The sequence below is a fragment of the Molothrus ater genome, chromosome 9 (genome assembly GCF_012460135.2).
Source record: "Molothrus ater isolate BHLD 08-10-18 breed brown headed cowbird chromosome 9, BPBGC_Mater_1.1, whole genome shotgun sequence".
Classification (NCBI taxonomy): Eukaryota; Metazoa; Chordata; class Aves; order Passeriformes; family Icteridae; genus Molothrus; species Molothrus ater.
Window position 1 is genome coordinate 16,672,132 of NC_050486.2, and position 24,786 is coordinate 16,696,917.

At 48.1% G+C, this 24,786-nt stretch overlaps 2 protein-coding genes across 2 annotated transcripts in view; one reads left to right on the plus strand and one right to left on the minus strand.

The window, feature by feature from the left end:
- Nucleotides 1–2,574: 2,574 nt before the first annotated feature.
- Nucleotides 2,575–5,055, minus strand: CCN1 (cellular communication network factor 1). The gene is made up of 5 exons (XM_036388290.2): nt 4,983–5,055; nt 4,655–4,871; nt 3,969–4,316; nt 3,626–3,828; nt 2,575–3,518 (listed from the first exon to the last, which is right to left on the minus strand). The coding sequence occupies exons 1-5, from the start codon at nt 5,040–5,042 to the stop codon at nt 3,219–3,221; spliced, it is 1,128 nt and encodes a 375-aa protein (XP_036244183.1). The 5' UTR covers nt 5,043–5,055; the 3' UTR covers nt 2,575–3,218.
- A 5,896-nt stretch (nt 5,056–10,951) lies between these two features.
- The window catches only part of DDAH1 (dimethylarginine dimethylaminohydrolase 1), an 89,460-nt gene continuing 75,625 nt past the window's right edge, over nt 10,952–24,786 (plus strand). Inside the window, exon 1 of the mRNA XM_054515742.1 lies at nt 10,952–11,060. The gene's annotated coding sequence lies outside the window, so the exon portion shown is untranslated. The remainder of the gene's footprint in view (nt 11,061–24,786) is intronic.

Below are 24,786 nucleotides of genomic sequence, written 5' to 3' on the forward strand. Positions count from 1 at the left end.
GGGCAGGGAGCAGCCGAAGGACCGGGGCGCACAGGACAGGCACAGGCAGGGCGGCTGCAGCAGGGCTCCGTGCAGGGCACAGGCAGGGCGGCTGCAGCAGGGCTCTGTGCAGGGCACAGGCAGGGCGGCTGCAGCAGGGCACAGGCAGGGCGGCTGCAGCAGGGCTCTGTGCAGGGCACAGGCAGGGCGGCTGCAGCAGGGCTCTGTGCAGGGCACAGGCAGGGTGGCTGCAGCAGGGCACAGGCAGGGCGGCTGCAGCAGGGCTCTGTGCAGGGCACAGGCAGGGCGGCTGCAGCAGGGCTCTGTGCAGGGCACAGTGCTGCAACCTGCGCTGAAGGCTGAGGCGGTGCCGCTATCCCTCCTGGCGTGTCGAGACTCCCCTGGCTCTGCCCAGCTCCAGGGAGCTCCACACAGTGCTGGTGGCTTGACTTTCAGGGTTTGAATTCGCTCCAAATGCACAGCTTTTTGTTATGTACATTATTTATCGTGTTCCTAACTCCTCATCTAATATTCCTCTGGAAGCAGGATATTGATATTTTAGTTTTTGACAATAAATACAATTATAGTTGTGCTCATTACTTTACCTGTAAGCTCTGCTGCTTCATGAAACCTGAGTTTATAATCCTTTATATATACACACCCACTACTTAAAGGTTTTTTTTATTCTGCCAGAACAACAGAGGATGTAAAGATTTCAAAGCAAGTACAAAGATGACACACAAAAAATGACAGTGATTCCCTTTACAGTGTTGTAAAAGTAGTTTTGCCATGTAATTGTGAAATGCAAACTAGAAGAGAGGACTTATATGAGTGATGACCAGTTGGAGTGACAGCCCCACTTTGAAAGACTTGCAGGTTTTTTTAGTGGGTTTCATTTTACTCTTTTTATACAGGATAACTTCACTTAGTATTTATCTGACCTACCTCTACAGCCCTTATTCTCCCAACAGCACATGTTTCCAGTGGCAGGGTACAGAGGCACCCCTTACCATGGAAGAGCCCAAGGGCAGGTTGTGCTAGAGCTGCAGCAGGAGTCGGTAGGGCCGCTGTTTGTCCATGACGTGTGTCACAGCTGCAGTCTCTGTGTACAGTCACACGTACCTGTGATTTCTGGGGAGCTGTGACCTGCGCTGCTGTGAAGATGGATGTCATTCAAGTGTGGGTGACAGTGGCTGTGGCAGGAATGCCCTGCAGCTGCTGGCTGTCTGGGAGCAGTGTATCCTCTTCCATGCCCGACAGTAAACCTGATGGTTTCCCAGCCAGCAGCTGATGTAGTGAAGTGTTCACTGCTAGATCTACCGAGAAGCCAAACAAAAGTGCTTCCTTGAGTTTTACCCTTCTGCTGTCAACAAATACTGTACAGACAAGTTTAGGTACAGTTGAGACTGGTGGCCAGGTGGTGAATTCCAAAACAGTTCTACTTTTGAACGCCTTCAGGGAGAAAACTTGACTGAGCAGAAAAGAGGGAAGGCTGTATTTTCTCAGACAAAGCATTAGCTGCCAGATAAGCTTCTGAGATATTTGGCCATTTATTTATTGAGATACTTATATCTAATTAATAAAAAATTGACCCTTAACCAATTCTACTTGTAACTAATGACACTGGATGACACCCCTTCACAATTCTAAAACCTCAAAATCAGTCTGTTTTTTATGTGCAGTGTCTTTCTTGCTGAAGAGTGTGGGAGAATCTTTTGACAGAGAAATACCCACACAAGAAGAAAGTAATACCCTGTTGCAGGTTTCCTGTCAGTCTTATCTGTAGCACAGCTTTAGGCTAACCAGAAGTGTACAGCGTTGGATGCATTCTCAGATCCTGCTCTAGTTCATTTCTTTAAATGTCATTTTTTACTGCATGCCAGCAAGCTCCCTTGCTTAGCCAAATGTCATCTGTGTCCCACAACGTAAAGTGTAATTGCATATTTAAAATTGGGAAGGGGAAGTGAGGAAAAGAGTAGCTCCCTTGCTTTCTACTCTAGTACTACTAGTTTCTACTCTGGGACTAGTACTTGAAATTCCTCACATTCTTCTCTTGTTAACAGTATGTTTACTTTTCATCACTGTGTTATTAGGATTAACAAAAGTCATTGCTTCAAGCTCATTTAATTTGAATTTAGTGAAAGCAAACTACCTCCTGCAGCCTGTAGGAAGCATTCCTCTGCCATAGAAATGTATTAATTTGCAAAAACCAGCCACCAAAAACGTGAGACCTGATGACCGTTTTCACCCCAATGTTCAACATCACCGTGCATGCACTGCATTCTAATGAAGTACCTTATGTTGGAAATTCCAGGACAGCTTGAATAATCTGACAGTCTATCAAAGATTTGCATTCAGTGCCAAGAAGCTCTATGTTTCTATACTTTCTAAAGCATGGGGTTGCAGACTGCAGACACTCCTTCAAAACATCATTTATCCAAAGAATTAAACTTGGCTCTTTAGTCCATTTCTGCATCTGCAGCAGACCTTGCTTTCAGAGAATCCAAACTTTTCAGAATTCCAAGTTTTTACAGAAACCTCTTGCATATGCTGTATTTAAGCCTGTTGCCTATCAGAATACTCTACTAAGAGTAGTTAGGTAAATATTTCTTTATTAAATGATTAATTCCATAAATAAATTCTTTTAATTCATTGAATATAAAATTAAAATCATTTACAACTTATTCCAGTATTACAGGGGCTGGAAGGGGTAAAAAAAACCTCAGAGGAAACAAACAAACAAACAAAAAGCTACAGTTTGATAAATAAAATACTCAGCTTTAAAACAACTGATTTCTGTTTGCCATTAAACTACAGTTGGTACATAATAGCTGCCACTGTGAACACCCCACAGGTGCCCACCTCAGGAAGGAATGTAACTTCCAACTTAGTTGGGAAAGGGTGGGAGAAGATTGAAGGAAGGGGAAGAAGCATAGTGTTAAATTGAACAGGACAGAAAAGTTTTCATAACCGGAACAAAACATTAATCTGATCACTTACAAACAGAAAACAGTATATAATTAGATAAGGTGCTCCAAAAAGAAGCAGTAGAGTTGCTCCAGTACTATGAAGCTTTAAGTATGCTTAAATCTCTGTTGCATTAGTGTCCAGTTGCACAGTGCACTCCTGTAACATCTCAATGTTGCCCTCAAATGGGCAAGGCACCACTTCCATCAAAAGTCCTTTCTCCATGGCTGGGTGCTTCAAAATTGTGTTTTGCATCCCACCCCCACCACAAGTTAGTCCCTAAATTTATGAATGTCGTTGACTAGTCTGTAGTAGGGATAGGCTTCACTGGCATGTGGGCAGTTGTAGCTGCAGCGGCAGGACTGGATCATCATGACACTCTTGGTGAAGGTTTCCCCATCATCACAGCGGAACCTGACCTTGACAGTCCTGGTCTGCTGGGGTGTGCAGCACCTGCCATCCACGCAGGAGCCGCAGTACTTGGGCCGGTACTTCTTCACACTGGAACAGCCAGCGTAAGTAAACTTCACCAGGGAGGGGGACTTCCTTGTCTTGGTACATTTCTTTCCCTTCTGCAAAGGAAAGGCAATCACATTATTAGCAGGAGATTCTTTTCCAGCCTTTACCCCCTACCTGAAGCAACTTAGAGAGAAGAGGAACACCAGAAGAGTGTATTTACCTTTAGGGAGGCATAGCTGGGCTGGCCACATGGCCTCACTTCACATATCCTGGTCTCTTTGATGAGTTTGCAGTCAGGATTGTCATTTGTCACCCTGGTGGAGATGCCAGTTCCACACGTCTTTGAGCACTGGGACCAAGAGGTTGTTTGCACGATGCATTTGGGATTCTCAAAAGTTCGGCTTTGTGGCTCGGATCCAAAAACTGGCAAAGAAAAGGAGGGGTTAGTCTAAATATATTCTCTCACTAGGTTTTTTTCTTTCCCTTGGCGTCTAAGGGGTCTAAGTTTTAGCCACCCTCTAGTCTCCTCCCCTTAACTGTCACGCAGATAAACCTACACTCACCGGGTAGCATTTTCAGGCCTCCCTTCACAATGGCAATTAGCTCATTGTTCCTGGTTAATTCGCCTTCGGAATCATCCGGACCAAACTCTTCGCTGAAAAAGCCTTCCAGCTCCTCCAGTGCATCCTTGCTTTCGTCACAGACCCACTCCTCGCAGCACTGCCCGGGGACTTTGACCAGCCTGGGGCTGGAGCAGCCCAGGTTGGGAAGAGAGAGCTCCTGCGGGCAGAGCGGGATGCAGCCCACAGCTCCATCTATGCACGTACACTGGTGTTTACAGTTCGGCTGGAAGCTCTCGCCGTTCTGGTAGATTTTGGAGTTATATTCACACGGTCTTCCCTCGGACTGTGCTGCAGAGATCAACAGGAAGGGAAAGAAGGGGGTGAGCAGCGGGAATCGCTGGTTTAAGCACAGGTATTTGCTGGTCTGTTAAACTCAATGTACGGCGGAGCTCCCTACAACCCCCCGGGGACGCGGGGCCAGAACAATAACTTAGTCAGGAATCACTTTTCCTTATGTGCGTTTAGCGGAGCCCAGACATACTGAATCGCATTCCAGACTGCTGAAGTCATGTGCCTTTCTGCCAAGCTACCGACAACAAAGCATAACCATACAAGGGCTCGAAATTACCGAACCCCGGCACCGCGGGGCGCGGGGTCCGTCCCGGGGGAGCGGGGTCGCCGCTTACCTCTGCAGATGCCCTTCAGGGCGGCGGGGCTGGCCCCGAAGTTGCACTCTAGCCCCTTGGTGTGGTCGCAGGGCTGCGATCGGCTGCAGTCCTCGTTCAGTTGCTTGGCGCAGACCTTGCAGCAGCCGCAGCCGTCCGGCACCAGCCCCACGCCCGGGGCGCACTGCGGCGCGGCCGCCGGGCACTGGCACACGGCGGGGCAAGGCGAGCCCAGAGCCTGCGGAGCGGAGCGTCCGGTGAGCGCCGGGAGCCGAGCGGAGCCACCCGACCCGCCTCCTCTCCCTCCCTCTCTCTTCTCCCGGACCGCGGGAAGAACCGCGGCACTTACCAGGCGGGCCAGGCAGAGGAGAGCGGCCGCCAGAGCGGGCCGGGTGCCCGCGGAGCCCATGTCCAGCGCCGGTGCAGCGAGAGCCCGTGCGAGTGAGAGCGGGAGCGCGGCCGGCGCGGTCTGAGGCGGCGGCGGGCGCCACCGCCTTATATAGGGCGCGGGGCCGCCGCGTGCGCCGCGGCGCTGACGTCGCGCGTTCCGGGCCGCGGCCGCGTCCAGCGCTCGCGGCATCCCAGGAATGCGGCTGGCGCGCGCCGCGGCCGCCCCGCCCCGCCCCGTCTCCCGCTCGCGGCCGCCGGCGCAGCCGCGGGGGGTCCCGGCCCGGCCGGGCCGCGCGGGGGGCGCGGAGGCCTCTCCGCCTTACGCGGGGTCTGCGCCCCGCTCCCCTCACACAGAGCGCGGCTGCAGGGGCCCTTCGCACCCAGAGCTGTGCCGGTGGCGCCCCGCGACCGGCCACCTGCGCGGGCAGCGGCGGGGGAGCTCCCCGGGCCGCCGTGAGGGCCCGCGGCTGCCCCGCGCTGTGACATGGCCCGCAGGGTCACCCGGTCGTGCCGGGGTTCGCCCCGCGCTGCTGCTGCGGTGCGAGCGAGCGTCCGAGCGGTTCCCGGCGCGGCGGAGCCCGGGAGATGCCCGGCGGCACCGGGGCTCGGCTTCCCGGCCAGGAACGGGATGAGCACGCAGTGACCAGCCCCCCTCAGCCTCCCTCAGCCTGTGTGTCCCTGGGTTCTCTGTCCCCCACTCAGGTTGGGCGCCCTTGAATTGTATTGCCTCGTTGAAGTTTAATATTTGGGGATAGGGAGGAGAGTTTCAGCTTCTGTTGTGGCGTCTTTTCTTTTCCTGGCTGTAAGTACTTCCAGATGGGATTTAGACCCCAGACGTAACAATATTTCCATATTTGGTATAGCAGTAGCCCGCATTTTTCACATTTTTCTGCTCTGTTATCCAACCACAAAGCATTCTTGACAGCTTCAGATGTTGTTAAATATAGCCCTAACTTCTGTTCCCAGGGCAGGAAATTCTTTGGAATTCCTGATTTTCACGCAATCTGTCTATCATGATTTAGGAGAACTCTGCTGGAGGAGCCAACTGGCATTCTGCTGCAGTTCGCTTCTTTATTGAAATAGCCCAGCAGTTGGGTCTGCTGCCCAAAGGCGTTACAATGAGTCCCCATTCCAGGGATTTTTCTTTGCAAATGAGATTACTGTTCCCAACACGAGTTTGGGGTTTTTCTTGTCGCCTTCAAGGCTGGAAGGTAGAGAAGCGGATTCAAAGGAGAGCCGAAAGCTTGCAAAACCCCCTCCAAAGGTCATGAAAAGTGGAGGGGGAGAGGGCGAGGGGGACAGCGGGTGGGGGGGATGCGGACAGGAGGGATGTGATTAACCTGGCTGCGGCATTCCCGTACAGCGGGTGTCCCTGCGTGCCGCCCGCCGGGGACGGGCACCCGGGGAGGGGAGGCAGCCGCAGCCCCGCCGCTCGGAGGAGCCGAGCCCGGTCGTCTCGTCGCCTGCCCGGTGGGTGACAGCAAGGACGGTGCGCAGGGCTCTGGTAAGTGCCGCGGGCCCGTGTGCTGTTCCCCGTGCGGGAATGATGAGGCACCTTGTGGGACCCTGCCGGGGCCGCAGGTCGGGGGAGCCCGTCCGGGGCGGCGGGAGCGCTGCGGATGCTCGGCGGCAGCGCCGGCTGGTCTCGCCTCGCCACCGCGCACCTGCCGCTGCCGGCCCGGCACGGGGGCCGTGAGGACAGCCCGGAGGCGCTGCCCCCGGCGCTGCCCCCGGCGCTGTCCCTGGCTCTGCCCCCGGCCCCGCAGCGGCTCCGCGGGCGGCGCGGGGCCGGACCGGACTGGCTGGGGGCTGGGACCAGGCGGGGTGGGCGCTGTGGACGGGGCAGCCTCTCCGCAGAGCGATGCCGTGACCCCGGGGACGGGGCGGTGCCACGGGTGTCCCGCAGGGGACAGGATGACGCTGCCGGCCGGGCTGCGGAGCCCGGCTCCTCCTGCTCCTCCTCCTGAGGGATGTCCCCGCGGCCCTGGCCGTGCCGGCAGAGGGGCTCATGTCCTCAGCACTGCAGACCCTCCTCCCGGCCGCCGCCAGGCCCTGCCCGGGCCAGGCCCGATCGAGAGTTCCCGTTGTAGGGTTTTTCCCCTCCTCAGTTTTTTGTCTTCACGGTTTTCTTTTCATTTAAGTAAATTGACTTGACGCTTTACTTTGTGGTGGTTTGGGGGCTGGAAAAGGTGTTGGGATGAAAGCTCCATGAACACTTTGCCCAAAACTTGTGCTTCAGAAAGTGGCAGTGGTTTTGTTCATTACTTGTATGCCTCAAAATTTGGCCAGAAAAAACAAAAGCTGAGAGGGAAAACCAGTCCTTAGTGATAAGCAGCTCTCTGGAAATTGCCAATATGTACCATGTAGTGCCATTTCTGATGGCAGAAATTATTTTATGTGTCCATCAAGAATTGGAGACAGACCACCAGCAAGCTTTGATGGCTGCCAGTAATGGTAGTAATGACTTTCCATCCCTGCTGATTCAGCTGCGCCCCAGCTGGTGACAAGGAGCAGCAGGGCTCTGGACTTCAAGCTATCCACTATGTTGGTTTTTTTATCCACTATGTCTTAGTTTTACAGGTGTACTGTAAACTGTGGTACTTTAGTTTTAAAAATCCAAAGTACTTTTTTAGATGGGGAACCTGACTGGTACTTTTTTCCCAGGATAGCTCTTTACACAGCAGCATTATGATGAGGAGGAAAATGTTTGTGATTCAACACCTTGATTAATGAAAATGTTCAAAAAATTTCTAAAATTTTGAAAAAGAAAAGAAGCTAACACACTATTGTGTGTATAAATCGGCCAGTTTTGCTTTTCAGGGATTTATGCAAACACTTGTTTGTTTAAGTACATTTAATTTAAGGACATGCATGGAGCATTTTGCTTTGATTTATGACATTCAGCAAATGCCACAGGAAAAGTCAATGAATAGTGCCTTTTCTCACTTGGTTTCATGTCTTACCACACATTCACACAACTCTGATGGGAAACTAACTGAACCTGCATTTGCTCAAGAAAAGGTCACTTCAAAAGCTTTGAAGAACCTTTTAACAAACCTGTCCTGAATTTCAAGTAGTTGACAACACTTGAGATAGGTTGAGTTTGTTTGGAGCTCAGGTAAGTCTGTGACCCTTTCCCTGCACACACTTCCCTATCTCAAACCATGACCCAGCATTTGCACTCTGGCTGTGCCTACCCATCCTGGATGTACATCAGGAAACAGGAAGAAGTTTGGAATATCTTCCTTTTTTAGATTTTGTTCAGTGTAATTTACAGTTCCCAGTAAGTAAACTTTGTTTGCCTACTGGGAAATAGCCCCTGCTTCATGTCATGAAGAGTACTTCACTGGTTTCTCACTTTTAGTGCTGCAGGGAATCACTGGGACCTTGGCTAACACAAAGCAAGAATTTGATGCTGTTGGCTTACATTGTAGCTATTACAGATTTACTGAGTATATCCTGTCATTTTCACAGGCCTGTGTCTCTCCGGGGAAAGGACTTTCCAGAGAAACAAATCAAGAATAAAATAACTGGCTTAATTTCCCTCCACCCAGCAACAGTTCTTCACAGCTGTACATAGGGACCATGGAGCAGCCAGAAGGGTTGTGTGGGACAGAGGCTCCCTGGGTGCTCCCACTGGCAGTAAGTATCCAGCCCCAAACTGGAGCACACCAGAGGCTTACAGCCATGTGGACTCTGAAAAATCTTACTAAATCCAGCATCCAGCCCTATTTCTGTACTGTGTTTAATTTCCTCTTTCTCATTCTCTTTTGCAGATCCATTGCTGTGTGTTTCCTCCATCTCTCCTACTCTTTCTTTTTTTTTTTTTTGTTGTTCCACCACATCCTTCCCTCCTCTGCTATGTCCTGGTTTTGGCTGGGATAATTTTCTTCCTAGTAGCTGGTACATTGCTGTGTTTTGGATTTAGGATGAGAAGACTGTTGATAGCCCACTGTTTCAGTTGTTGCTGGGCAGTGCTTGCACAAAGTTCAGGACTTTTCAGCTCCTCCCCCCACCCCACCAATGAGGCTAGGAAGCACAAGAAGCTGGGAGAAGACACAGCAGAGACAGCTGATCCCAACTGGCCAAAGGGACATTCTGTATCATCATATGACACATGGTCAGTATGTAAACTAGGGGGAAGCTGGCCAGGGCCCCTGCTTGGGAACTGGCTGGACACTGGTCAGAGGATGGTGGGAAATTGTGTTGGGCATCACTTCTTTTGTATGTTCCTTTTTACTATTCCTTTGCATCCTTTTCTGTCCTGTTAAGTGTCTCTGTGTGAGCCATGGGCTGTCCTGGTGCTCCCCATTCCCTCCCCCAGGCCGCTGCAGCCCGTGAGCAGCTCTGTGGTGCTCAGTGCCTGCTGGGTGAAACCACGACAGTGTTTACCTACCTTGGGCTGGGCCTCTCCCGCAGCCTCTGCCAGGCCGCCGGTTCCTGCTGCACTAAATCAGTCCTCCCTGACTCAATGGCTCCTCTCAGTCACTCACAGGAGGTGCAAATCCAGTGGGGCAAATTAAGCATAGCAATGCACAGGCAGAGCGGCCAAGTAGCCAGGAGGCTTCGGCAGCTAAAATTCAAGCGGGTTCAGAAGTTTTTCCTTGCTTTGATTTGCTCAGAGTTTATGCTGAATTCTTTTGAGTATGGCATTTCCTATTTGTTTTCTTCCTCTTCCCTACTGCCCTCCCTTCAGCTAAGCTCATGCCTGTCAGTTTTTGTACAGTCTGTGCCTTGCTTGTGGTTTCTAATATGTGGGGTTTGCTTTGCAGTATTTGTGCAGTGAGAGACATTGTGCTTTGTAAGTGTGCTGCATTTTCCCCTGGGTGCTGTCAAGGTGTCATGGAGGTTCCCATTGTATGGAAGTGCAAGGGGGACTTGTGAGCCTCCTCATCCAGCAGGGAAACGGAGAAGGGAAATCTGATGTCATATTCAGTTGTGCTTATTTCTGCTTTGGTGTGTGAGCTGCATGGCCATAGCTGCAGCTTACATGGATACAAGGATACCTGCAACTTACATGGACATGAGGGACACAGCAATGTGACAGAGGCAGGAAGCATCCCTGCTGACAGTCAGGGTTAGCATGCTCCTGTTGAACCCCTGTTGTGCCGTGTGTCTGTACTCCATGGCTTCCTCACACCAAGCTGGATGCAGAAACATGCAGCAGTTACAGCCAGCTCATGCTTAGCTCCTCCCCAGTCAGAGACTCAAAACACCTTTGTCATGGTCACTCAAGGATCTGACATTAACTTCAGCACCAATGACTACTATTACCTCAGTGAGATGAATAAATTACTTACACATGGTCATCTACTCTCATGCAGGTGTACTTCAATGCTAGGCTACATCCAGAAGGTGCAGTTTGCAACAAGCACCTCCCTATAGCTGAAGTTTGCAATGCTGAGACTATTGTGGGCTGTCTCTCCATGCCACAAAATAAAGATCATCAGGTGGTCCTAGCTACACATGTATTAGTTATGTCTATTGTTTTCATCCCATGCATTCATGAAGCTTGCAGAATGTAGCAATATAGCCTGTAATCTCTTTATAAATTCCAGAAAAGAATTCACAGCTGTCTCATGACTCACATGAAGGAGGCTGAGGTGTCAGGGGCATACACAGGTTCTTTCCCAGCATCTGCTGAGACAAAGGTCTCAGGCAGAGATCTCACTGCAGAGAATTCATCATCCCAAGTGACCTCAGTGAAAACATCTTAACTTTAAACTTTGGTCTTCAGAGTGCAGGATTTCCCAGTGGAGCTGTGCGTGTACACTGACAGCAGCTAAGACAAAATAACCAAGCTCAGAAGAAAGTTGCTCATGATCTCAAGGAGTTACTGGAGCCAGCTGAACCTGAGATTGCAGTCAGTTGGGCTGTGCCTGAGAAATCCTTGATCAAAGCACACTTCCAGGCTGTGATCTGTAATGGTTGTCAGCTGCAGTCTGCCTTAGTCTACAGCCTAACTGCACCTTGGAGACACCCAGCTCCTGCTTGAGTCTGCCTTGTGGGACTGTCTGCTCAGAACACACACTCTCTGGTAGGTTCAGGTTTGTTTCTTTTCCTTGTCTACGTTTGAGATATATTACAAACTCTTCTTTTCCCAAAGGTGCTTTCTTTCATTATAATTAATAATCATAACTACATTTCCTTAAGGTTAGTCTGTGTTATGGGTATGGGAACCCTTTGCCTTCCTGCTGATGCTTTCCGTCCGTCCCTCCCTCCCTGCTGGTTATGACCTGACAGAATAGTTTTCTCTCACTGATTTGTGGGCATTCAAAGGAGTTGCCTAGCCTTTAATTGTATTAGCAAGTTTTTGTAGATGTTTTCTTGAAAAATTAAGGAAGTATTGATTAATTATTTTTTTTCTTTGCACACAAATGGGAGGACAAGCCTGCTCTGGCAAGATGCTAAACGTGTTCTGCCACACAGTGCTTTCTGTCACTTACTGCACTTTCCAGGCTAGCTGCTGGAAATGTCACTGGATTAATTTCAGAATCCCCTAAGGTGCCTGTTGGCTTTGTCCAAAATCATTACTCATTCTCTGCTATGTACTCATTTTCTGTTACTAAAACACAGTGAGACCTTAGCTGTGTTTGCTGCATTACTGTTCATTTCTATTCTGCTCCATCTGGACTCCTACCCTTTTCCCCCCAGTATGTTTTGTGAGCACCTAGCAGTGGCAGCTAGCTGTGTTCTTCTCTTGGGCATGCTTATTTCATGAGCTAAGTGGTGCAAGGAAGCCAGGCACCACCTCCTCCAGGGACACTCCACTGCTGGAAATTAGTTACTTCTGCCTCTTTGCTTCCAGTCTGTGATAGTGCAGTGGAAAAATCAATAGCAGACAAATAATTAGACACGATGTCATCCTTGCAGATAGGGAGGACTCGCAGGCAGACAGCAGATCATGTATGCGCCTTAAGAATGCTTGTGGAAATGGGGTGATGATCCAAGAATGTGCAAATAGCTGCCCATCCCAGTGTTACATGCCTGTGATGGGGAAGAAGTGCTAAACCATCTCTTGACTTGACTAGCATACAAACAAAAAAAATTTGTTATGGGGACTGGTTGGGGTGATTTTTCTAGGTGAGCAAAGAAGAAACTATATGAATGGAATCTTTATCTTCTCTCTGCTAGGGGCTAAAATAAAACTGGAGGGAGCAAGGTGGTGAGGGCTGCTCTGAGGAAGGGTGCACACATGGGCTCCATCCAGCAGCTGTGTGCAGAGCCTCAGGGAGAAGGCCACCTCTTTGAGCCAGCCAGGAAGCCTGTCTCCTGCCCACTGCTTTCCCAGCCACCAGTGTTCTCAGGAAGTAGGAGGTTAGCAGAGGCTATCAGCAGACTTTGGTGCAGAGACTTTTTTATGACTGCATTAACATAACTATTCCTGTTGTACTTAAGTTATGGCTCCTAGTGTCAGTGTTGAGATGAAACCAGAAGCTCTTCTGCATGGAGCAAGCATTAAAAGCTAGCTGATATACTAATTGTAAAAGAAAATTAGTGCTGGCCATCAGCTATTCACTTTCAGATAAGTTTGCTTTTGTATTTTAATTCTTTTAGCACTTTGCATCCATCTATTCTCTTGTACACACTCAACCACAAGTTTGCCACTGTCCTCTCTGGACAGCCTGGAGTCTGCTTCTATTAGCCCCCCCCCCTCCATGAGATCAGATCTCAGAGGATAATTTAGGATCAGGGCAGAAAAGTGGTGGATAGGATGGGTCTTTCAGGTGAGCAGTGTGTGATAACATGATAATGTTTGTAACTGGCTGTGAGAGGAGAGCCTCTGGTTCCAAGGATGTACCCATGCAGCCTTTAACAGTGCCATGTCAAAATAAAAATCATTGATTAAAATTGTGCCTTGCTTGTGCTGCTAAAAACACTTGTAGATTATACACACTGAAAACAGTAAATATTTAATGTACAGGTTTACTTTTCCTGGTTTATAGAAAGCTCAGTGGGCCTGACAGAGCAGCTAGACAGATGTGTTTATAGCGTGCTCCCCAGGCAGGTACAATGCTGCAGTGTTTGGCCTGTGAGTTCTGCAGGGACATGCTTAAAAAAATAAAAGTGTTCCATTTACATTGGGGGGAAAAAAATCCTGAGAATGTTTCTATTAATATTAGCTGGTGCAAAATCCCAAACTCTACATTTCAGGCCTTACATACTTCAAAAATAGGGGACTGGATAGTAGGGATGTGCAGTAAGTGTTTCCTCTCTTATGTACCGGGGAGAGGGACAGTCATGGGCAGTTCTTCTGGCAGGAGAGGATGGTTGTTGCTGAAATGCCCCTGATGAAGGTAGGGAGTGCAATAAAGAGCTCAGGAGTGAGCAGAGCAGGGCAGCAAACCCTGTGCATGGGAAGCCCGGGTAGGTGGGGATGCAAGTCAGAATGCAGTGCTTGTGGTTTTCCACAGACAAGGAGCTGGGGCTCAGGACCATGGCTGAGATCCTGGATGTTTATCAGGAGGAATATTTCTAAAAGCTGAGAGGAACCAGATGCTGTGGGGAAAGCAAAATGTGCAGAGCCCTCCCCACCCAACAGGTTGGACACACCTCCCACACACTTGAGATGCTGACAGGAATGGTTGGGAACCCACTTCCACGTTCAAGATTTTTTTAATAAACTCGTTTTGACATTGGCTGAGGTATTTTATGAGGTTTAGCTTCCCTTTCATTATACTGACATTAAGGCTGATATATCTGGTCAAAATTAATGGCATCAATTAATTAGCACACATTGATTAACTGCAACAACTGACATTTGGGTTTTGGAAAGTTCCCAAGGAATGGGTGGCTGCATCTGCCTCTCTCAGATTTCTTCAGAAGTTATCCTTGGTTGAGAAGTGAGTTTATTTCAGTAATCTGATTAAATAGTTGGCAGCTTTTGAAAGAAAAAACCCCATAACTTTTAAAAGGAGATCTTGGGCTGATAAACTTCTCATAAAAGTTTTCTGTTGAGGAAAAAGTGGAATTAGGAAGCAGAAGCCTGTCTTAGGGATAGCTGAGCACTTTATGATTAAATATATATCATGTCATGTGTGTGAGAAAGTCAGGAGTCCTGGTGAGATGGTTTTGCTTTTTCCCCAGCTTTACCTGCCAAGGACATCTTTCCTGACTGCAGGTGACCTGCCATCCTGGTGGCACATGGGGCTGGGGCTGTCCCATGTCAGTGCAGGACAGCACCATGGTGGTGAAAGCAGCTCAGCACTTCTCCTTCCTGGAGCCCTCCAGCAGAGGGGTGAGGGGCTGCCTTTCCTTCGAGCCCTGGCTGCAGCTCCCTTGCCTGCCAGCTGCTTTTGGGACAAGGATGCACAGACCACCCCATTGCCCAGGGAGCATCAGGAAAGGAGGGTGCCAAGAGAAGGGGGATCCTGGGCTGAGGACTGGCACTGCCATAGCAGCACTCGGGGCCATTGCACATCCAGGAGAAGGGGCAGAGCAGCACCATCTTTGCTTTGCAAGCTGAACCACAGCCCTGGTTTTACATTTATGCCCCTCTCCCTCCTCTTTGCTGTGCATCAGTTGTGAGCTCTGGCTCAAGCAAACCCGACCATGCTGGACCCAAACTGAGACTCACTGATTCCAGCAGTCCTGCTGGCCTGAGGCAGCCTGCTGGCTGCTCCCTGGAGCCACATTCCCTGCATTTATGACCCCCACATCCCTTGATGCTGGAGTGGCACACAGGGCTGCAGTAAAGCAAAAGCTCCTGCCTGGGCCCCCCAGGGGTAGCAAACAGCACATTAACCCTCTGTGAGACCTGGCAAGGACTGGTGACTCTCAATGGGTTTTATGGACACTCTTGCCCAAGTATCACACATTTAGGAGGCTGCACAGTTGATGCACAGTCAGCTCCTGAAGGGCAGCTGGCACGGTGACAGTAGCCTTAGAAAATGAACTAATTGTCAGCTCCAGTCTGGATGTCACCACCATTTTAATGCGAATGGACTTTTTCCTCAGCCAGCCTCCTGTCTGAATGGGGAGCACAGAAACATCCCAAAATTTATGGGATTTTAACTAGATTAGTTACAAACCTATAAAGCAAAGAAAGAGACAGTTCATCCAGTATTGGGGAGGGGAGTGTTAAAAATGCCACCTCAGATAAAATATTATGGGAGTTGAGTAACTGTAAATAAGAACTTCGTCTATGAAATAGCTTCTTATGTGAGCTTGGGATAAGGGCCAAGAGAATGTCTAGGGCTCAGGAAAATTTATTAGCCCAGATCAACGGGATTTCTGGGACTCAGGAGATGGGATGGCAAAGAATTTGCCTGTTGGAGTCTGCACTTTCTCCATTCATGCCTGAAGCAGGATTTTCACTTATAAAACTTTCAAGATGGCTCGTTTGCATGTTTTACGTTTTCTTGGTTCTCATTAGCAGCTGCAGTTCTGACCTGGAACTTGGGAGAGCTGGGTTCAAGCTCTGGGTTTCCAGAGTCTGCCAGCATGGCCTTGGACAAGTAATTCATTTCCCTGTGCTCAATGTCTCTCTGTAGACAGGAGATAAATATTATTGCCTGACTCCTGGGGGTCAGGAGGGTGTGCTAAGGACGAGGTACCTGAAGCAGAAGTGAAAGTACGATGGGTGCTTGTGAATGATAGGAGCACATGCAGAGCAGCTACAATGCACAGGTTGACTCCTCTCAAGAGGAGGAATGGTATCTTTGTGGGAAGCAATGGGTCTTCCCTTTGATTCCAATAATTTTAGTCAATGTAATGATTTTCACTAGTCAGGCACCTTTATTTTGTACCCTCTGCTGGAGCAAGCTGGCTGTCCTGATAGGGTCAATGGTATCCTGATAATATCAGGGTCTTCTTGCTATGGATTTATTTTTAAAAAGGGCACATGTACTTCAGTAGCACACAATTTGGGAACCCACCACCTTTTATCCCCCCATTTTTCATCTCTCTTTCCTTTTACATCCTTCTGGTATTCTTTGTCTGTATCCAGTTTTCTGTCTGGGTTCTTCTAGATGTGTCTTCCCTTTTGTCATCTCTGGTATTTCTGCTTCTACCTCCAGCCTCACTTCCATATTTTGTCTGTGTTTTATTTTTCTTATGTTCTTCTTGGAACCCATCCTTAGCCTCTCCTATATATTTCCCTTTTACTCTCTCTAGAGCCAAGAGCTTTTCAGTAAACAGCATCCCTCCCCTCTCCCTTCTGACTCATTGCCCACTGACAGTGGAAAAATTTCATCATGAAAGTGATGTAAAAATCTCCCAGTTTAGAGTGCAGGGTAGGTTAGGATGACCTTGCTCCACCCGTCACGTGAAGAGCCACAGAGTTTAATTCCTCAGCCAATGCCAGTTTGCCAGTGTATCTCTCATTCCATGGTCCTTTGCTCCCACAGCAGTTTAAGCACCTCTGGGTGCTGTGGGGATGCTGCCCTGTGCTCTGGATCTTCCTGCTCCTGTACAGTGCCTGTTGGTAATATACTCAGCCAAAGTGTGGGAAAACTCTCAGACTTGAACTCTGCTTTGTGTTTCCATGCCATATGAAACTCATTGAATATTTGCCATCCCTTCACATGGCTGCTGCTCTTGGATTGCACTGACATATGTGAAATCTATTTGGTCCCCTTTTTAATATGCTGCTTACACCATAAATACAAAAGCAGGCAGTGCTTCTGAAAAGAAATAAATGTAATTGTGGTGGTGGTTGTTGTTATAAATAGTGCAAAGGATTTAGAAGCTATTTAGTCTTTTTGGGCAGGATCCACAAGTGTTCTGTGTATTATAGCCTTAAAGCTCTTGTATTTAGCTATCAAAACCTTCCCAGTTGTGATTGGTCCAGTTCACTCATTTCTGTTTGGCTCCAGTGCAGGGTCAGGATGCTCTGCTCTTCACAGGAGCAGGGCTTGGCCTCCAAGCCTGTGGTGTGCTAGATCACACCTGACCTGTACATGCACACAGTACCTTAATCATGCATTTGCATGTGTAACCAGTCTATTTGCATAAAGAGCCATGGTATTTCCACACAGGAATTTTTGAGGTTTGTTCCCAAAATTAGTGCTGCATTTTTCCTCTCCTGGAGTGAAATGCAAATATTTATTTATTGACAGAGCTGGAGCTGATCGTTTTCCCTGTCCAAGTCTGAGATGTCTGTTCTGTCAGATGAAAACAAGTAGTATTCTGATTTATTTTTAAAGCGCATTTGTTCATAACTGCATTTAAAACAATTAGTGCCTGCGCTCTGCCAGTCCCAGCAGAGTGCTATATATATATTTGTGTGTGTATGTATATCAAAAGGGGCTGAACGCCCAGAAATTCTCTTGGCAGCCCTGCTGTCTGGTTAGAAAAGGAAGTGAGCCACAAAATTTGAACATTCAGTTCTGAGACTTGAAAGCTTTCTGGATTTTATTACTGACTCAACAGGGTTTTCATTATGTATGTGGCCAAGAGGAGAGGTTTACGCAAGAGGAACATATTGTAGTTGAATATGTTTGTAATTTTACACATTGTTAAATAATTGAGATAACTAGATGTCTCCTAAATGGACAAAATAAATTAGGTGTTAGTGGCAGTGTCACTGTGGCACAGGCAGTCAATATGAAAGAGTGGCTGGCCCCATCTGAAAGCTGATTTCCAGTGCAGAGGGGACCTGATTCAATTGCTGAGGGACATTTTGCTGTTGATGTGAGGAGAGCCATCTTTCCCTCAGCTTGTCTTGAAGTCTCTTGCTGACTCTCAGTCTAGCCTCTTTTACACCAGGTGATAGCATCTTCAGCTTCCTTTTTTTTTTTTACTTTACTTTTTAGTAACCCAGTGCTGTTCAAACTGCAATTTGAGGCTATGTTTTCTTCTGCTCTCATTTTCATGTTAGTTTTAGGAAGAAAAATATTGTGGGAAGCAGATTATCACACAAAGAAAGTAAGTGTGAGATGCATGGAGTAAGCTGTAAATACAGACCAAGGCCATGTCCTGCGCTCCTGGTCGCCTCCTGCAGTAGGGGATGTGCTGTTGGATCCCACCCTGTGGCCAGTCAGCTCTGCCACAAACCAGCTTGACAGCAAAGCGAATTCCTGTCCCACAGACAACACGGTCCCAGCTAATTTTGCACTTGTTCATGTGATGGGTATTTATTCCTCATTGTCTTATAAAGGTATTTATTTTTAAGCCTATCTGGTCTCTGGTGCCGCACAGTCTTAGTGCATGTGTTCTCCTGTCGGTGGGAAAAGCTATCCATATGTGCCTCTGCATTTTACACGTGGGAAGCCAAGCCATAGGGAAAATAGAAGATCACTGGATAATTCAGGCTGGAATTCCAAACTCAGTCTGAGCCTCTCTCATTGCTGTTTATGCCTCGTGTCTCTCTGGTGTGCACCACTGGGATCAGTCTCGCTCTGCCTTGCGGATAATGCTCCAGAGGTGCTGGGGGGGGAGGCTTTGCTTCTCCATGGCGACAAGCACCCTTCCCTCATCCCAGCCACGTTTGCTGCTGGCTCCTGCCCAGTGTGCATGCAGGGAGCCGTGCCTGCATCTCTCCTCCCTCCTACTGCAGCCCCGGGGCAGGGGGATCACTGCTCCCCTCCAGCAGGCACCGTGACGCTGTGCTGTGGCTGCACCCTGCTCCTTCCCTTGCCCTTGACAGCAAACCCCATGGTCACTAGAACGTGCCTGACCTCGTTTTCTGTCTATTTTAAAAACTATATAGCTTTGGGCATATGACACCTCCAACATTGTAAATAGAGCTGGGTAACCTTTCATTTCTGCATCTGATCTGTTCCGCTTATTTTGTCATGTATCTTCACGGTGAAACATTAGTCCCTGTGCCCTTGCAAGAGATTAATGTGAGGCAGTGTTTAGTGCAGCAACAGTCAGCCCGTGGTACTGAATCATGTGCAGGTCAGCAAAGCTCAGTGTTTCCTCGCTGGCACTACATAATTAGTTTCACTGAGGGTATACACCATATGCAAAACAGATCCCCTTGTAATGTGGGAAATGCAGCGTGTGCCTGCCCAGCTGTGTACCAAACAGATGGGTTTACCAGCCTTTTCCCACTCATCCCTGTGCTGCTGTGCTGGGTAACCTGTGGCAGGACTGTGCAGGGGTCGGGATGCTCACTGATCCTCACACCCACAGCAGGGACTGCACTGCTGAGCTTTCCAGGGATGCAGGGGGAGCTTGGGAAGCTGACAGTGCTGATGTCCAGGGAGGTAACTGGGAGCAATCATAACAACTCCCTCCCTCTCCCTCACTGCCCTGAGAGCTCAGGGGTGTGTGGTACATGCCCAGCATCTCCTGGCCCTGAGAAAGTTTTCATTTGTGGCTTCTAGTCTCAAGGATGTGGGCTGCTCCTGCTTTATATTTAATGTTTATGTAAGGTTGTTATGCTGGCTTTCTTGCTATAGGCATTTTTGTTAGTCACTTCTGCCTGCTGGTTTACCCTCTATTTTTGAGTCCAGTGGATCTATTTCAGCCAACCCCGCAGTGAAAGTATTTGTTTCCAAGAGATTAAGCCAGAGGCAGAGCCCAGGAAGGGAAGGTGAGGAGCTGGGGGAAGAGGGTGTTGCTAATGCCCTTGGAGAGCTGATGGCCTGAGCCCAGCTCCAGTTAGAGGCTGGAGAAGGAATCCAAGATGGGAATGCAGAGGGAGAGGCCGTGAACACCCTAACCACAGAGGGTGTCTCCTTGGTGCTTGCATGGTCTTCAGACACTGGAAAGTCCAACCACAAGACACAAATCCATAGGAAATGGAGTCTCATTAGTTCTACTGCCCACAACTTGCTCATGGCTCCACCAGTGCTTCCAAGTGTTTGGTTTGGTAGAAGGGCTATTGGAAAATGGGCACTTGTCTTCTCTGAGTCACCCTACCTTTCCACCTCCCCAGGGTCAGGGTGTTTCCCAGGCCAGGGTGCTGCTAGAGAAGGTGATGTCCAGCTGTCCGTCATCACACAGGCATCCAGCCTGCATCTGGGGTGCTGGCACATAGCAAGCCATTCGCTTCTTCATGTTTTTGCCAGAGATTTTACTAACCAGAAAAATGTGGCATTATAAGAAGGCTGTACCAGCTTGTTATTCATATCCTTTCCTGGGCAAGAAAGAGCCAGAAAGCATGTTTTAAATGTAGCCATGGTCAGATGGTGTGGCGAGTGCTGGAAGCTTGGGATGGTCTGGCAGAAAAATCATTTCCCCTTTTAAAACCACGGAGCAGCTCTTGTTCCTCCACACTCCAGCTGGTTAGCTTGGCTGCACTACCCAGGCATGGAGACGTGGCTGGACCCACCCTCAGTGCCTTCCAGCACCCCTGGGTGAGCCTTTGCTGCTGCAGAGGGAAGGCTCTGCCCAGCTTTTGGCTGCCGGAGAAGAGAGACCAGGGCAGGAGTTCAAAGGTGTCCTTTCCTCTTCTCTCCTGGCAGCTTTGCAGCTCATTTGTGATGCAGAGAATCTGTGGAGATGTCAATGTCATCGTGGGAGGGTGAGCATCCCCACTGGGAATAGAGCCAGCAGTGCTTGGCAGGGAAGAGGTCAGGGGTGCTGTGAGTGTGGTGCTGCCTCTTAGGGTTGGGCTGTTGGGACATTTGCTGCCACTCAGTCCTGCTGTCCTCAGGAGAGTGATGGGAGGTAGTAGCACAGGACCTGGGAGATGCTGTGCAACAAAAAAAAAAAAAAAGGAAAAAATAGCCCTTCAGGAGTATTGCTTGGGAAAAATTACCTGAATGCTTGGGCAACCACTGTTCCATCCATGCTAACACAGGCTCAGATTTTGTGTAGCTGAAAGCACTGCCAAGCTTTTTCCTCCTGCTTGTGTAAAGCTGCACTTCCACACCTCCTGTCTCCCCACTCCAGAAAGACAACAGCTCTGTGACACAGAGTTTTCCAAATGTGATACATTTCTCTAAAACTGCTTTCAAATGTTCCTAACAAGAAACTGTGCTACTCATTTTGCCCATGGTCCCACATGGCTGCCAGCAGCGTGGGTGCACAGCAAGGCTGTGGGCACAGCCCTGCCTTGGGCACAGGGAGCTGCCAGCCACCACAAACACAGCACCACCAAAAGGGAGGTTATGCTGGGGAGGTGCCCCCAGTGCCCTCTTTGCTCTGCCCCAGCTGTCCTGGCCTGCTGGCCACCTGGCTGCTGGTCTGAGTGCTGTGCCAGCTGAAGCAGGCAGCCAGTAGCTCACAGCCAAGCCTCAGCCCAGAAACAGCACATCTGGACATGTGAGCTGCTCCTGGGGATGAATCCCTACACAACCTGGGCTGAGCCAGCTCACCACTGCTTGCAGGAGGGGTCCCTGGGAGGGTTGGAGAGGCAGGAGGGCAAAGGTGACTGGAGGGGCTCTGCAGAGCTAAGGAATTCGAGTGAAATGCTAATGCCATCCTCTGATGCTCCTGCCCTGTGACCTTTCCATCTTCCTCTGTAAAGAGGCTCCTTCCTAAACAGGAGGGGAAGGCAGTGCTTCACTATCAAATCTAGTCCATTAAAAACAAAATGATGGAGAGATTTGCCTCCTCTGAGCCCACCTGTCAGTGTTTGTAGTTTTACTATCATATTTTCCAACATCTTCCCAGTGTTTTTCTCTCCTCTGTTGCTGTACACAGAAGCAGAGGAAACTTGCCTGTGCAGAGGAAAAAATGAACCAGGTTTTCTTAGATGTTCTAATAACAGCCTGAAAAAGCCTCACACGTTGATCCCATGCCATTTTAGTCATCAGAGGCTTTATTTACAAGTAAGGTTGCGCTAAAAAAACCCAAAGCAAAAGCACTGTAGACCTTCTGTAAGTACAGATCATGTGGCTGCTTGAACAAAAAAATCCCAAAAGAAAATTTTAAGTAAGTTCAAAACAATATTGTTTGTCTGTTTTTTTAAAAAATCCAAACATATTGTCTTTAGGAGAAGATAGTACCATTTAACAATGCTAAATGAGTGTTACAGTATAAGTACCCTTTGCAGATCTCCTGGTCTTGTTTCAGGATCATAAATGTTTGAACTCTTTGATGCAGTAGTCCTTCACAGCAAAGCTATCGGCCTGGAAAGGCTGCAGCCACCTGGAACCCCTCAGGATAACCTGATACTTCACAGCCAGGAACTTTAGGGAGCGAGATTTGTAAAATTTTTTTTATTGCAAATGAGGATGAGTGGAGGTTGGATGAGAGGGATGCACAGAAGGCAGTGGTGCCAGCAGGGCATTGTGGAGCTGCCTGCCTTTGGCAGGCCCTTGCAGGTGACTCCAGCTGTCCTCATGAACTGCATGTGGAATTTCTTATTTAGTTTGCCTGTTTGAAGGCAAAAATTAAAACAGTTTCACTGGAGAGGACTGAGGAGATGGATTCTGATAGCCACAACAGTGCAGCAGGGGGGGGTTATGCAGCCTCAGAGGATTTGGAGCAGTGCTAAGACTGCTCTAAATTTTTCAAGCTATGAACAAATTGTAGCAGTTGTCATCCTGGAGTGCACTGGGGTCCAGCCAAAATCTTCTTGTGTCCACTGAGCTGCTGGCAGGTTCTCTGCTTGGTGATGGCACAGGATCACATGCAGTAGAGCATCACCTCAGTGTGGGCCAGAGACAGAGATCATCTGTTTTGGCCTGCCCCAAAACTCCCTGGTGCAGAGGATGACACAGGTGGATTTTGGAACAGTCTCATTTCAGTTAGAGGAAATAAAAAAGGTCAGAAGGCAAGAAGGTGAGGTGATTACACCATGTATATAATCAGGTGTCACACTGAAAAGAGCCAGCATGAGGCTCTGGGTTTATCTGGAATAGAAAGCAGCAAGTTATATGCAAATATTTTATTTCATTAAGAAAAGTAGCATCTAATCTGTCTGTAAAATAGTAAACTTTGTTTCCAGAGAAGTCCTGCTTTTTAAAAATTTTTGTTTGCCATCATACACATTGTGTTAATTAAAGTGAAGTATTTTAGTCAAAGCAAATGTGACGCAGAAGATTCAGGGTGCCATTTGATAAACAATGGGCTGCAAGTTGTCAAGGGGAAAAAAAAGAGGCAAGTCTGGCACATGCTAAATCCATTCCTTTCTGTGCAGGAAGAAAAATAACAATTTCTTTCCCATACAGCTGAAGTCTTTCATAATCTGCATTGCTCTAAGTTCAGTGCTGGCCAGCAGCAGCAGGACATGTGCCTGTAGGGATGCCCTTTGCAAGGAAAGGTAAATCCAGTGAGACACTGCCAGGCTCTCCATGACCCGGTGGCTGATGCAGGGGTTAGAAGCAATATTGGCTGCATCTGGATACAGGGTTAATTAGTTTTCTCTGCCAAAAAGCAGTAGGCAGCATCTGCAGCACGCTGAATGGTTTTCTGTTGGGGCCAGGTCTACTCACAGTGCCTGGTTTGGTCAAAAGTTGTTTCTGTGCCTCAGATGCCTAAACTGATTTGTTTTACAGCATTACCAATTACTGACTCAAGATGGTGACACAAACAGGGCAAAGTTTGGATCTCGTCTTTCTCATGTTGGCTGACAAGTTACTCTTAAAATAGCAATTGTCTAATGGGGAAAATCCCACAGATCGAGGCAAGAGGGTTGTAAAAATAGCCACCATTACTGGTAAAAGTCCCAAAGTAACTTTTGAACCATGCTGTGGCTAAAGACTGTGAACATGTACCTGTTATCAAAAAAAAAAGGAGTGAAAGGCTGGCAAGAATTCCCTTTTAGTCGGCCTGGCATCAGTGACTACCTGCAGGTCGGCAGAGAATGTATTTATAGTTTTAACCACATGAAGCGAGGAAGCCTTATGCTCGCCCTGTATTTTTCCATCAAAGAGGTGAAGTAATTCAGAGTTTGTGAATAGATCTCTGTTCTTGGACCTTCCTTTTTGACCCTGAATCCCTTTATATAACAGTCTTCTGTTCCTCCTGTGGATATGTTTTTTTGCTGGGAAAGTTATTTTTGGAATGATGGTTTATAATTGATATTGATGTATGCAGTAAGGCTTTTATATATATTCTCTGTGATCACACTTGTTTTATATAATCACCACCAAAATTCAACCCACTTGCTTTCAATTTTCTTCCCATGTTTACATCTGTTTTTCTTTTCTTCCCATTATTAAGTTTTTTCAAACACATTGTTGGACATCAAGGATTCAGTTCAAAGTCCAGAGGTGCAATTATATCTTTTCTGTTTGTGCACAAGTATTGCTGCCTTAGTAAATTAATTGTCATATGATGCCATCTACCTGGGCTTTTTGTTTGAGGGAAAGCTAGTGAGCTGTTTGAATGTGTTTATGTGTACTCAAAAGGACAAGAGAACGAATCAGTGCATGTTCAGGACCTATTCTGCTTCTTCCATAAACACCAGAAGGGAGGGTAGGGTGGGGAAAGAAAATTTTTTCTACTCAGTTTGTGGAAACCTAAATCTATCCTTCTTACAAATAAAGACCAGAAATCCCAGTCTTAAAACCCTCATGTACAGAAACAGCTGAAATTTTACTGGACAGTGACTTTGCAGCACAAAGCCACACTAGTTTTATGTAAGAGCTCTCTGTCCATCTGCATTTTGAGATACTGTCAAAATGCAGGAATGAAAACACATTCCAGCAGAAGGATGGTGACTGGAAGCTTTTGCTGGGAGGGTGCTGTTGAATAGAGGCGTGTTTTCTTTGCTTCATTTCTCCACTTCTCTGGAAAAACCTAATAAACACAGCTAATTTTTCTGAGGGAACAGATATAAGGTCTTCTTGCAAAGGGTTTTTTTCAATGTAAACTGTACTCAGACTGGGATCCCTTCCAGTGTTATTATGCTCCTAAATCTTGCTTATCCATACCATTGGGTTGGCCTTGCCTTTCAGAAGTAATGAGTATGTAGGTTT